The sequence below is a fragment of the Macrobrachium rosenbergii genome, chromosome 48 (assembly GCF_040412425.1).
Source record: "Macrobrachium rosenbergii isolate ZJJX-2024 chromosome 48, ASM4041242v1, whole genome shotgun sequence".
Taxonomy (NCBI): domain Eukaryota; kingdom Metazoa; phylum Arthropoda; class Malacostraca; order Decapoda; family Palaemonidae; genus Macrobrachium; species Macrobrachium rosenbergii.
Window position 1 is genome coordinate 78,013,548 of NC_089788.1, and position 13,991 is coordinate 78,027,538.

The 13,991-nt window shown below is 34.1% G+C and overlaps 2 protein-coding genes and 1 pseudogene across 2 annotated transcripts; all 3 read right to left on the minus strand.

Moving 5' to 3' along the window:
* Positions 1 to 1,570: 1,570 nt before the first annotated feature.
* On the minus strand, positions 1,571 to 2,607 carry LOC136831632 (pro-resilin-like). The gene is made up of 3 exons (XM_067092264.1): positions 2,553 to 2,607; positions 2,379 to 2,435; positions 1,571 to 2,004 (listed from the first exon to the last, which is right to left on the minus strand). Exons 1-3 carry the CDS (start codon positions 2,562 to 2,564, stop codon positions 1,720 to 1,722), a joined length of 354 nt encoding a protein of 117 aa, XP_066948365.1. The 5' UTR covers positions 2,565 to 2,607; the 3' UTR covers positions 1,571 to 1,719.
* Positions 2,608 to 5,492: 2,885 nt separating this feature from the next.
* LOC136831807 (pro-resilin-like) lies at positions 5,493 to 6,432 on the minus strand (annotated as a pseudogene).
* A 4,275-nt stretch (positions 6,433 to 10,707) lies between these two features.
* LOC136831808 (pro-resilin-like) lies at positions 10,708 to 11,907 on the minus strand. The gene is made up of 3 exons (XM_067092429.1): positions 11,722 to 11,907; positions 11,298 to 11,354; positions 10,708 to 11,080 (listed from the first exon to the last, which is right to left on the minus strand). Exons 1-3 carry the CDS (start codon positions 11,779 to 11,781, stop codon positions 10,805 to 10,807), a joined length of 393 nt encoding a protein of 130 aa, XP_066948530.1. The 5' UTR covers positions 11,782 to 11,907; the 3' UTR covers positions 10,708 to 10,804.
* Positions 11,908 to 13,991: the final 2,084 nt, after the last annotated feature.

Below are 13,991 nucleotides of genomic sequence, written 5' to 3' on the forward strand. Positions count from 1 at the left end.
ATCAGGGCGACCACGTGGTCACTACCCAGACAGGGAATTGATGTATTTTTGCCAAAAGTAGAACCACTAGGGCCATCTACTGGATGGACGACAGCATTTAAATATGTGGGGGAAGAAGGGTCTCAGATATTTGTTATAATTCTCATTTTCTCGTAAAATAAAGACTCAAATCCACTTGAATAACTACAGAAGTTGTTATATTAGAATATAGTTTCGTTAATCGTAAAAACCTCAGCATAATATGATGTCAATTAGGAGTTTATAATCGTAAGTGAAGATCAGTTTCACCTACACTAAAAATCGCTTCGACCAACTTAGCGCCACGTAGGGCCAGGACTGCCAACAAACCAGTACGCAATAACGCGTTATTACGGAGATGGGCAAAACGGTTCTAAGGACAGTTGAGATGTATAAGAGTTTGCCATTAACCATATCATTCTTTTAGCTTGTTGAATGGCGTTTAAGGAAGTAAAATGACTGGTTTTTCTGCATCTAAAACCGGGTGGATTGGCAATTCTGACTGCACCGTGTCCAAGGAATGTAAACATCTAACAGTACCTTGAACGAGCGAATAATAGGCTTAACAAGGCAACACAATAGTTAAGGGTTATCATCTAAACTTTTTAAAAAGATCTAATCAACGGAAATATCGTAAATTCAGGCCTTTTCCTAATATATACTTATAAAAGGAACGGTATTGTATGCTATGAAAAGAATGCAGTCTTCTGTAATAGGGTGTCATATCAGTTACGTGCCAGTGATTTACTCAAGAAATTGCTGGTCTTGTGAAAATAATTCAATAACTCTCATTTTTTTTTTCTGTGGCAATTTTAGAACCCTTCGAGAAGATAAAATTAGCGGACACGATACTGAATTTTATTTATCGTTTTGTTTTCAAGTATCTACAAAAAATAATAATAATAATAATAATAATAATAATAATAATAATAATAATAATAATAATAATAATAAGAAGAAGAAGAAGAAGAAGAAGAAGAAGAAGAAGAGAAGAAGAGAGAGAGAGAGAGAGAGAGAGAGAGAGAGAGAGAGAGAGAGAGAGAGTCACTAGTAATTATTGTCATGGCCTTTAATTCAAGATGACTGATTTGGTACTGCTGATGTTTGTGTGTGTATATATATATATATACTGTATATATATATATATATATATATATATATATATATATATATATATATATATACATATATATATATGTGTGTGTGTATATAAATATATAATTCTACAAGATTTTTTGTATTTATTTTTTTTTTAATTCATGCGAAAAAAATTTGAGGTTTGTCAAAAGAAGCATCACTGTTTATAGTAAGTAACATTCACTTTGCCTCGTAATTATAAAAAAATGATCGAAAATAATTCCATTATACAAAGAATCCTACTGATATCCTTTGTAGGATACAGGAGGAGAAGGAAATGATAAATTATTGATTACCAAACCTCAAAAAAAAATTAGAACAAGTCTAAAAGTAGTAAAAATAAAATTACAAGATATATTTGCAGTTTTTAATCAATTTATTTACATGAATTTGAATATAATTAAGTTAAGTCATGTTTTAATTAAATAAGGCAAAGTATGAAAAATTAAATGACAAGATGAATGAGCAGCTTGTAATCAGTTTATTTACATGAATCCGAACAGAATTAAATTACGTCACGTTTTAAATAGGCAAGTCATTTCCAAGATAATATTCCCAGCATGTTTACTTAGATTCGTTGGATTCGTAAGAAGCGGAGTCGGGGAATCGAGCCTCTCCGTCGTAGTTGACCTCAGCCACGTATCCGGAGTCTCCCTCGACGATGTACTTGACGGTCTGGAGGCGGCCGTCGGGAAGGCGGACGTAGTAGGATCCCTGGGTGTCCTCTCCGTCGCGGGCCTCCTGGTGTCCGAAGTCGTTCTCTGAGGACTCGTCTCTGACGGCCCAGTTGAATTCGTACTTGCCCTCGCCGGATTCGAAGGATTCGAAGGATCTCTCCTCGGAGGATCCCTGGAGGTGTAAGATGTGATCCAGGGTATTAATCATTGATCTCATTTGGAAACAAACTTCCAGACTATTTTGTTTGTCAGGTTTCTCTGTGTACCTAAAACTTTTAATATTTAGCTAGATAGTAATTTTTCACTGTTCAGTGTACCCAAAAGTAAATATCTAACTATTGGGCAATCACTAATTTTTCAGTGTACTCAAAGCATTTTTTTGTTTATTGTACTAAAACTTTTTAAACTGTAACATTTTTAAAAACTTTTAATTTTTTCATTGTTCAGTGTACCCAAAACTATACATGTTCAACTGCTGTGTCCTTTTTGATGGACGCACGCTGCCCGGAATATTTCAAAATTGCCAAAATAAATTTTTGTACTTACCCCTGGGGCAGCATAAGCTGTAGCAATGGTCGCCAAAGCAAGGGCGAGAAGAAGTACCTGGAACAAAGATTACTTGCGATTATTATGATAATATAAATATGCAGAGAAAGAGATATATAACAGACATCAAATCCACAACCAATATTCCTCCGAGACCTGTACTCCCAAACATACCTTGGAATACATGTTGATCGTTCGAATGAATCAGTCACTCTGTGCCTTGTCCTGGAACGCTGCTCTTTATATATATATATATCATGCCCAGTTGCTAAGTGCAGTAGGTCACCACCTTTCCAAGATCTGATTTTTATTTTTTATTTGCCCAGCCATGTTTCTTCAGGATGTTTCAAAATGCTTTTGCCAACCCACATACCTCGTCGATCACTTGTATACTCGCTCGTATGTAGGTCTGGGGTATCAAAAGACGGCGAGAGAAGCATTATTAATTATGGGATGTGACTGGCTTGAAAGGGCAGATCTCAATCTGTTTCTCTTCTCAGTTGTGGATCTAATGATTTTCAAATCATGTTTGCGTTATTCACAGAGTGATGCAAATCAGAGGCGTTTTCTAAATCGGGTATTGTTTCTCGATAAGAACCCCTGATAAAAATCCTTGCAAATCAGAGGCGTTTTCTAAATCGAGTATTGTTTCTCGATAAGACCCCCTGATAAAAATCCTTGCAAATCAGAGACGTTTTCTAATGCTAATATTGTTTCTCGATAAAACCCCCTGATAAAAATTCTTGCAAATCAGAGACGTTTTCTAATGCTAGTATCGTTTCTCGATAAAACACCCTGATAAAAAATTCTTGCAAATCAGAGACGTTTTCTAATGCTAGTATTGTTTACAGATAAAACCCCCTGATAAAAATTCTTTAATTTTGGAAGTTTGTCTATGAATGATAGATACGTTCCGCTTCATGAGGGTGATGTGAATTTGCATGCAGAACTGAAACAAAGTGAAATTACGCCTGTACATTCCTACATGGTTAACACAAGTACTGTATGTCTGTTGGGGCTGAATTACTTGGGAAAAGGGACGTGGTAGCTCTTGCTTTGCTAAGGAGTCCGTGGATCTTGTGATAAAGTACCAATAGACACGTTCAGAGACTCAGCACTTGACTGAGAGTGTCTTGAGAGGAAGGGAAAGGTGTTGAAATATTTTAGGTGAAAGAAAGAAAGTTATGGGAGAGGAATAGATAAGGAGAAGAAGCTAAATGAAGAAATATATCTCCGAATAAGAAATGGAACTGGAGAGACGCAGTCAAAAGCAAAAGCAATCTTGTGCCTTTGAAACATTTTAAACATCTGTTGAAAGACGTGACAGAAAAGTGACTAAAAAAAAAAAGGTAACCTAAAAAGAAAGGATTTAATTTAGCTATATTAAATTGAATTGAATATAGAATTTAGACCAAAGGCCAAGCACTGGGACCTATGAGGTCAATCAACGCTGAAACGGAAATTGAAAGTAAAAAGGTTTGAAAGGTGTAACAGGAGAAAAACCTCAAAGCAGTTGCACTATGAGTCAATTGCTAGGAGAGGGTTGAGGAAAGTAAGATGGAAGAAAGAGAATATGAAAGGAGGTACAGTAAAAGGAACGAAAGGGGTTGCAGCTATGGGCCTAAGGAAGGCACGCTGCAAAGAACCTTAAGTAATGCCTACAGTGCACCCCATGAGGTGCACTCTTAACGTAGCTATAGGGAATTTAAAAGTTATAGACCAAGGAAGTCCCAGTCGTTAATAATGATTTAAGCTAAATCCTACAGTATACTGTATCATACTGTAGTCGCTGCTTAGGTTAGTATAAAAGCTTTGTTTGGACGAAAGAAAGATTCTGTGGAACGAAACCTGACCCTTTTAAAAGAAGAAAGATGACACAGGAGACTGGAAGCATAATCGTTCCATTACTTTACTTTATCTAAGAAGAAATGTAGCGGTATCTTGACTGAGTAGAACGTAGTAATATAAGTGTTAATATAGACAAGGGGGTAATTATGGATCTAGAGTTGGTTCTGAAAAATATTTGAAAATAGTTTGAGGATAATCAAATTGAAGTTATTATGTGATGTTGAGGTTCTGTAGTGTTGAATTTCATTTGTTAAGTGCCTAGAATTTTGTTATATTTGAATTTATATATATATATATATATATATATATTTATATATATATATATATATATATATATATATATATATATATATATATATATATATATTATATATATATATATATATATCATCAATAAGTATAAAATTCTCCTGATGAAAACTGCAAATTCCATCATTATCAAAGTTAATTCTATTTGTATCCTCTGTCTTGTGCGTTTCGTCGCCTGGGTACCGGCATATAGCCACTAAAACTACTTAAAAGTGAAAAACAAGAAATAAATTGTGTAAAATTAGTCTGAATGTACTTTGTCCCATCCGAGAATCACTCTGTAAACCAGACTGTATTAAACTCTAGTTCAATCTGACCTTTGAACTCTTTTTTTTTTTTTTCTGTAATTAAACTGCTGAAGGTAAATGACTTTATAACATTGTTATTTTCTTCTGTTATTGATATTAATATTACAAATGTATCATAAAGGTATTAATATTATTAAAAATGCATATAATTTATTATAAATGTATATATTAAGCTGCCCACTTTTAACATAAGATATGGAGTAACAATTCTACCATGGCCGAAGAAATATTACGTCATGTTCATGTTAATTTAGCATTTTATTTTTATTTATCTTGTTTTTGGGCATTGCAGGATTAGACACTAATTCAAGACTTGCCAATATATTTCATAGATGCTCAAGTGAAAATTTCTACCACCTTGTCAAGATCTTGCATTTATTTATTTATATATATTTTTTTTATTTATTTATTTTTCTTCTTCTTTAAAATTTTGTAACTTTGTTTTTCAACATAAATTTATATCTTGGTTATACCAGATAGGATTAGTGCAAGAACGCTCATTATTGTCCTATAAAGGATCCTATTTATTTCTATTTAGCTCTTTCCAGAATCCTTAATCAATAGAAAGAAAACTATTGGCAATTATTTTGGAGCTGGGCTGAACCATTAAGACCCTTTGAAATAGCAAAAAGGAGTATTAAAATAAACGTTAAGTCAAATACATTTATTTACACTGAAATGAATAAATATAATTGATAAATAATTCAGAATAACCAAACATCGGAAGTGCAGAAAGTCTCAGAAAGCGTCGGAGCTTGAAATCTTATTCGTTCAGGAGGTTCCGCAAGGGGATTCTAGGGTGCCATCTTATTTGGATTCGTTGGACTCGTAAGAAGCGGAGTCGGGGAATCGAGCCTCTCCGTCGTAGGTGACCTCAGCCACGTAGCCGTCATCCCCATCGACGAGGTAGGACACCTTCTGGAGGCGCCCGTCGGGGAGCTGGACGTAGTAGGATCCCTGGGTGTCGTCTCCGTTGCGGCCTCCTGGTGGCCGAAGTCGTTCTCGGAGGATTCGTCTCTCACGGCCCAGTTGAAGTCGTACTTGGCCTCGCCGGATTCGAAGGACGTTTCCTCTGAGGATCCCTGGAATAGGAGAAAGTAATCCTGTGATTAGGAGTCCGGAAAGGACAGAGGGTTAAAGGAAGGTATATGAGAATATCTTTTCAGTTTTAAAATGTACCAGTTGGAGAAAGTAATCCTATGATTAGGACTCTGTGAAGGACAGAGGGTTAAAGGAAGGTATTCAGGATATCCTTTCACTTTTAAAATGTACCAAAAAGGGTAGTTCAAAAAGGACACTCACTCCAGGGGCAGCGTAGACTGTGGCAAGGGCAGCCACGCCCAGAAATACGAGAACGACCTGAAACAATTTAACAGATATTTAACCAAAATTTGACCAAATCCCTATTCTATATACCCACGCAGAATAAAGTGTTATTGAACCAAATACCTATTCTGTATTACCCAACAGAATAAAGTGTTATTTAAACCATATTTTACAATACAAAGGAACTTGTAAACACAGAGAACAACAATGACAAGATACCTTAGAATGCATCTTGTTTGTCGGAGCGTCTCAGAAACTCTGTGACTTGTCCTGGTACTGATGCCTCTTATATACTATCACCCGAGGTAGGCGCGGTCGCTACCTTTGAAAAATAACTCCTCTCTCTCTCTCTCTCTCTCTCTCTCTCTCTCTCTCTCTCTCTCTCTCTCTCTCTCTCTCTCTCTCTTTCCACTCTTACACACTGCAGGTAACAAGGTCAAGTTTAGGAACGTTACCAAATCCCATGAGTTATGTCTCTGTGTGTTTGGGAGTTCAAACAAGGGCATGTCAATTCATAAATATGACCACTTACACAGATACCCTGGCATTTACTGAACATAGTCAAATGTTAAGGCACATTTGTACAGGTAAGGGATGTATATTATTATAAGTAGTATTTATCTAATAATTAATTTTATTTTATCTGTAATAATTTAGCTAAGTTCTCTAATGGTAAACGTTCTTGATGGGCTTTGAAAATTTTTGATAATTAGAACACTAATAATTATTTCATATATTTTTTCTCATGCTGTTAAAAATTAGCTAATGTTACTTTATATAGATTATTGTTATTTCATATAGCTTACTAATAACCTTCAAAAATTCCATTTAATGTATAAGGCATGAACTAGCTTTTAAGCATCTCATGTAAATGAAAATTTAATTCCTTCGATTCACCGAACTTATACTTTCAGTTCATTAATTATTTCTGAATGCGATGAAATTTTCAGTAAGTTTAAAAATGATGTTATAGTCGCATGCGTAACGGTTACTCTTCCAACTAAAAAATTAAATTCGTTTAATAATGTATTCCAGGTGTCAAGATTTAATTATTCATTATAATGCCACTCTTAAACAATTCGCCTTGTATCTTAATAATCTATTTATATTTTCATCTATTTATTTGTTAATTTGTTCATCTATCTTTTTTTTTCTTTGCTAATAACTGATTTTTCCATGCTGTTTCCTATTATCTTCTGTAACCTCTTTCAAATGAACACCATATTCTTTGGAAGCTTGAATGCCAAGTCAATGACCCCTGTGGGCTTGTTCCATTTGGATATGGTTTAATAAATAATAATAATAATAATAATAATAATAATAATAATAATAATAATAATAATAATAATAATAATAATGAAAAGAGCTTTAGTGGCCAAAGGTACATCTTACCAAAAATAGGACAATTATTTTGAGTCGAGGTTAACTACCATCTAAGTTAACAACTGGCCCATCCCCGTAGGGGGTTAGTGAAGTCAGTGCACCTCACGTGGTGCACCGTAGCCACTTTTTAGCATTTTACTTCACCTCCTTTCCCGCTTCCTTATTCAGTCTTGCTGTTCAACCTCTCTAGCTATGACTTCCTGGTGTAACAGTGAGGTTTTCTCCCAGTCCCCCTTTTAGATCCTTGTCATTCATCTCATTTATTCTCTGGATCGTTTTATCCTGCTGTCCAACAACTCTAACTCCCTCTTTTCACTGTCTTCAGCTCTGGATGGCCGAAATTGTCCCCCCTGTGTTTGGCTTGATGGCCTAAATTTCAGAATTTTTATCGTAAATCAATAATTGGCCCATATATAAACAAGTAAGATATGCTCCGAAGTTTCTTCAGGGCAATCGAGTTTTCTGTATAGCGTATAATGCTGTATGAAACTCTCAGGCACGGCCCATGGAACTTTCAGCCACGGCCTGGTGGTGGGCTGTGTTGTTGGCACTTATAGACATCAGAGATGCCTCACACTGAGGGACCTGGGGCAACCCGAACGAACTGTAAGGTCTGTAAGGTAAGGCCAGACGCACGATCATGGCTAACTTTAACCTTAAACAGGATAAAAACTACTGAGGCTAGAGGGGTGCAATTTGGTATGTTTGGTGACTGGAGGGTGGATGATCAACATACCAATTTGCAGCCCTCTAGCCTCAGTAGTTTTCAAGATCTGAGGACGGACGGACAGACAAATAGACATCTCAGCAGTTTTCCTTTACAGATGACTAAAACAGTTCACCAAACAGGTACCCTGAGAGTCGCAGAGGGCAACAACGAGGACTTTCGTAATGTTGTGTAATTAAAAGTAGACTTGCAGCTTAGCGTCCAATGATTCTGCAATTAGAATCAGGTTTTGTTGATCTTGTAATATTTTCGTTGGGATTAAATGATTTCTTCATTATGATGATGATTGTTATGATGAAACTCATGATTGTCGAACATTTACAAAAGATCCAAATCTATTTTCATGAAGCTTTACGACCTTTGAAATCAGTTTTCGTTGAACTTATATTGATTTCGCGGTAATCAAATGATTTCGTCATTATGATAAAAATAATCATTATGATAAAATTCATGATTGTCAAATATTCACACACGAAAAAATTACAAACTATTTTCATGAAGATTTACGATCTTTGAAATCAGTTTTCGTTGAATTTATACTGATTTCGCGGTCATCAAATGATTTCGTCATTATTATGATAATAATAATTATTATGGCGAAATTCATGATTGTCAAATATGAAAAAAAAAAATTACAAACTATTTTCATGAAGCTTTATGGTCTTTGAAATCAGTTTTCGCTGAACATATATTGATTTCGCGGTAATTGAATGATTTCATCGTTACCATAATACTGACTATTGCGTGGCAATTCATGGTTCTCGATTATTTACAAAATATGAAAAGTTACTTTCACGATGCTTGAAAATCATTGAAAGCGATTTTGGTTCATCTTGTAACATTTCCGCTGAGATTTAATGATTTCTTCATTATCATTATAATTACTATGTTGGAATTCAAAATCGTCGAATATTCACAAAAAATCAAAAGCGATTTTTTACGATACTTCAACATCTTTGAAACTTATTTTTTTATTATTTCATTGGTATAAAATTCATGAAAGTATATAACATGACAATGCGTTTATCCACGGAGAGACTTCGAAAGCTTAGTGTAGTCTTCATTAAAATTTTTATGTTAATACCTACTTACGAAGGAATATCTATGATATAATACACAATTTGATCATTTGTTCTCTTATCTGTTATTATTGAAGTAAATGAAAAACAAGTAAAAATGTGCCGACAATCGAGTTTTCTGTACAGCCACCAAAAACAGATTTATCTTTCGATATAATGCTGTATGAGCCGCGACCCATGAAACTTTAACCAAGGCCTGGTGGTGGCCCATCCTATATCGTTGCCAGAAGCACGATTATGGCTAACTTTAACCTTAAATAAAATAAAATAAAAATTTATGTTTCAGGCTAGAGGGTGGATGATGCATACCAATTTGCAGCCCTCTAGCCTTTGTAGGTTTTAAGATCTGAGGGCGGACAGGAAAAGTGTACTCTTTTCCAATATATCCTCAAAACCCATTACTGGATCTTGCTAAGCAGATGACATCAGACTTGCGGAAGAAGACTCTGTAATATAACATAACTGGTGAGTGCCGTTGGGGAAGGCGGGTTGCGTTGGGGTTCGGGGTTGGCATACATGTATTTGGGAGCCCCTCCCAAAATCAGGCCACGGAAGCAGAAATGCCTTTATGAATGTTTGCATACAAAGTCCACAAGGAGCCTGCACTGAGTTTCGTATTTAACTGTGATAATTAGCGCCCAGCAATGGCTTAGTCACATTATTATTATTATTATTATTATTATTATTATTATTATTATTATTATTATTATTATTATTATAATTATTATTAATTATTATTATTATTATTATTATTATTATTATTATTATTTATTATTATTATTGTTGAATCTTGGTAATGATGTTTTACATACAAAATCATTTATGTTATACCCAACCAGGAAATCTGTATTGTATCACTTATACCAGAAGCATTACCCGTTCTTATGCCGTAATATCAAGTTGAAGTAACATTTAGTTGAATGAACGCCAAATGGTATTCTTGCTAAAATTATTATATTCTGAAATAAATCTTTAGTTTACTCTGAAGAGTATTGCATTACCAGCAAAAATAAATAGGCAATAGAAAAAGTTTTATTCTTTAAGCATAAAACCAGAATATAAATAAAGTATATAACTGTTTTGTTTCACTGCCACTATTGAAACCTCGTCCAATTTCTTTCAGACCTTTTCAAGCAGGGAAGACTGGGCTTGTTCCTGGAAAGTCTTTATGGTGTCCTTTATAGAAAAGTCTGAGTTCTGCTTATGTAAGGAAATTCACGTCTACCATACATTTATATATTGTAGCTGTTGGTAAATATATTTAAGCTTAAAAGTCCTATATGTATTTTATGTAGACACTCCCACCTACTAGAGATCTATAAATTAGCCAAGGAGAATCAAAAGGAATCATTTCACCAAATGAATTTATTTATAATTAGCAGGAATAAATATTCTTCATAAATAATTTAGCACTGAAAGTTCAAGAGGAGATTCCAGGGTCCCATCTTATTTAGATTCGTTGGACTCGTAAGAAGCGGAGTCGGGGAATCGAGCCTCTCCGTCGTAGGTGACCTCAGCCACGTAGCCGTCATCCCCATCGACGTGGTAGGACACCTTCTGGAGGCGTCCGTCGGGGAGCTGGACGTAGTAGGATCCCTGAGTGTCGTCTCCGTCGCGGGCTTCCTGGTGTCCGAAGTCGTTCTCGGAGGATTCGTCTCTCACGGCCCAGTTGAAGTTGTACTTGCCCTCGCCGGATTCGAAGGAGGTTTCTTCGGAGGATGCCTGGAATAGGAGAAGGCAATCCTATGATTAGGACTCCATAAAGGATAGCAGGCAAGGAAGGTATCTGGGATATCCTTTCAATGTTAAAATGTACAAACTGGAGAAAGTAATCCTATGGTTAGGACTCCATAAAGGATAGAAAGTAAAAGAAGGTATGCGGGAATATCCTTTCACTTTCCAAATATACCAAAAAGTGTAAAACAAAAAAGGTACTCACTCCAGGGGCAGCGTAGACTGTAGCAAGGGCAGCCAGGCCCAACACAACCAGAACGACCTGAAAATGAGCATAATTTACTAAATTAGTTCTTTCTTTAAAAGTCAACAGAATATCAACCCAACATGGTATAAAATAAAGTTGACTAAAATCTTCATAATTCATTTAATTATTTCTATCATTTTTCCTTTAAATCATCAACTGAAAACCCTTATTGGCAGATTCAACAGATTATAAACATAAGGTGACAATTCAATCAAATTTACTTCAGTCTTCTCAAAGAAGAATCATTGCTTTGGAATGCTATTCAAAATCTATAAAAGACAGCAGATATAATCAAATTTACTACAGTCTTCTTAAAGAAGAATCATTGCTTTGGAATCCGTTTTCAAAATTTGCAAAATAAGCAATAGACAAACTAGGATACCTTGGAATGCATGTTGTATATGCGAGTGTCTTGGATACTCTGTGACTTGTCCTTCTTCATCTGCTCTTTATATAGTGGCAAACTAGAGGTAGGCGCGGTCGTTACCTTTGGTGAGTGAACTCATTCTCCTCTGGTATTTGTCAAGGTCAGGTCTTTGGGCATTGCCAAATCGGACAGGCAGTTGAGGGTCGCTTGTGAATACAAACAGATCCTTTGCTTTGGGATTCTGCAGTGGCTGTTGAAATCAGGATCATATATAACATTTCTGAAAGGTGTGCCAAGCTTTACTAAAAAAAAAAAAATTCACTGACCATATACAATTTGTTCACTCGAAAATTCACTGAATATATACAGTTATTTCACCGAAAGAATAACTGAATATATATAAAATTTTTCACTCAAAAATTCACTGAATATATACAAATTGTTCCATAAAATTTGTTCACTCAGAAATTCACTGAATATGCAATTTGCTCTAAACAATTTGTTCATTCAAAAATTCACTAAATATTTACAAATTGTCCTATAAAATTTGTTCACTCAAAAATTCACTGAATATACAATTTGTTCTATACAATTTGTTCATTCAAAAATTCACTAAATATATAAAAATTGTTCTATAAAATTTGTCACTCAAAAATTCTGAATACAAATACAAATATATATATATATATATATATATATATATATATATATATATATATATATATATATATATATATATATATATATATATATATATATATATATATATATATATATATACAAACTGTTCACTCAAAAATTCACTGAAATATATACAACTTGTTCACTCAAAAATTCACTGATTACATGCAATTTGCTTACTGAAAAATTCCCTGAATCTATACAGTTTGTTCACTCAAAAATTCACTGAATGTATACAATTTGTTCATTCATAATTCACAGAATCTATACGCCCAAACTCACACATGACTGTATTTGCCAAACTCCAGCATCATTTCACAATTTCATGCAAAAACCGTTTCATTATTATTATTATTATTATTATTATTATTATTATTATTATTATTATTATTATTATTATTATTATTATTATTATTATTATTATATAATAATAATAATAATAATAATAATAATAATAATAATAATAATAATAATAATAATAATATAATAATAATAATAATAATAATCATTGTATAACAACTGATATCCTTTGCCACGTCCTTAAGGTTCAGATGGCAGACGTAGTAGGATCCCTGAGTGTCGTCCTCGTCACGAGCATCCTAGTGACCGAAGGACTCGTAGGATTCGTAGGATACAAAGGACCTCCCTTCGTAGGAGGCTTGGAAAGAAGGTAAGAAAAAAATGTGAATAATAACTCAGTTTTTTAGGTAATTAGTAAAAGAAATTTTGCTCTGAGAAAACTGCTATACTGAACATATAGAAAATTATCTGAAAATGAAGATAAATAATCTGTGTATTTATAGATTCAATCAAAGCATATTCGTAAAAGAAAGTTTGTTTTAACAAAAGAGCCAAACTGAACGTCACGAAAAATTACCTGGAAATATAGATTAATAATTCAGATATATTTATAGAATCCATCAAAAGAATAATCTCTGTTATCAAAGGTTTTTTTCTATACAATATAGGTATCTAGATAAATACTTTCTATAAGCAATAACCTAAAGCAACCCTGGGTAAATTATCTGAAAATAGACATAAATAATTTATATATATTTATAGATTCTATCAAAGGAATAGTCTCTATTAGCAAGACGTTTGTTTTCTGTACAATATAGATGTCTGAATAGATACTTTCTATAGGCAATGACTTACAGCAACCTTGGGTAAATTTTCTGAAAATGTACATAAATCATTTATATATAGTTATAGATTCTATCAAAGAAATAGCCTCTTTTATCAAGGCGTTATTTTCTATACAGTGTAGATATCTCGATAAATACTTTCTATAGGCAATGACCTACAGCAACTTTGGGTATAGGCGAGGTCAGTACCCATACAAAAGCTATAGACTATCTTTCTTTATCTGCCTTCATTGTCTGTCAGGGTCAAATCCAGGGGTATTTCATAGTTAATTAAGGGTCCCTTATCACTGAAGGGTATCGGATTTTTTTTTATTATTGAAAGGAATGGAAGTGAGGTTAGAATCTGTTTATTGATGGGGGATTTTTTCCGTTTGTATATGTCAATGGGTGTGGTTTTATCAGAATGTTTGTTTTTGGGAAGTTAACTGGTGTACAAAGATGGATATATATATATATATA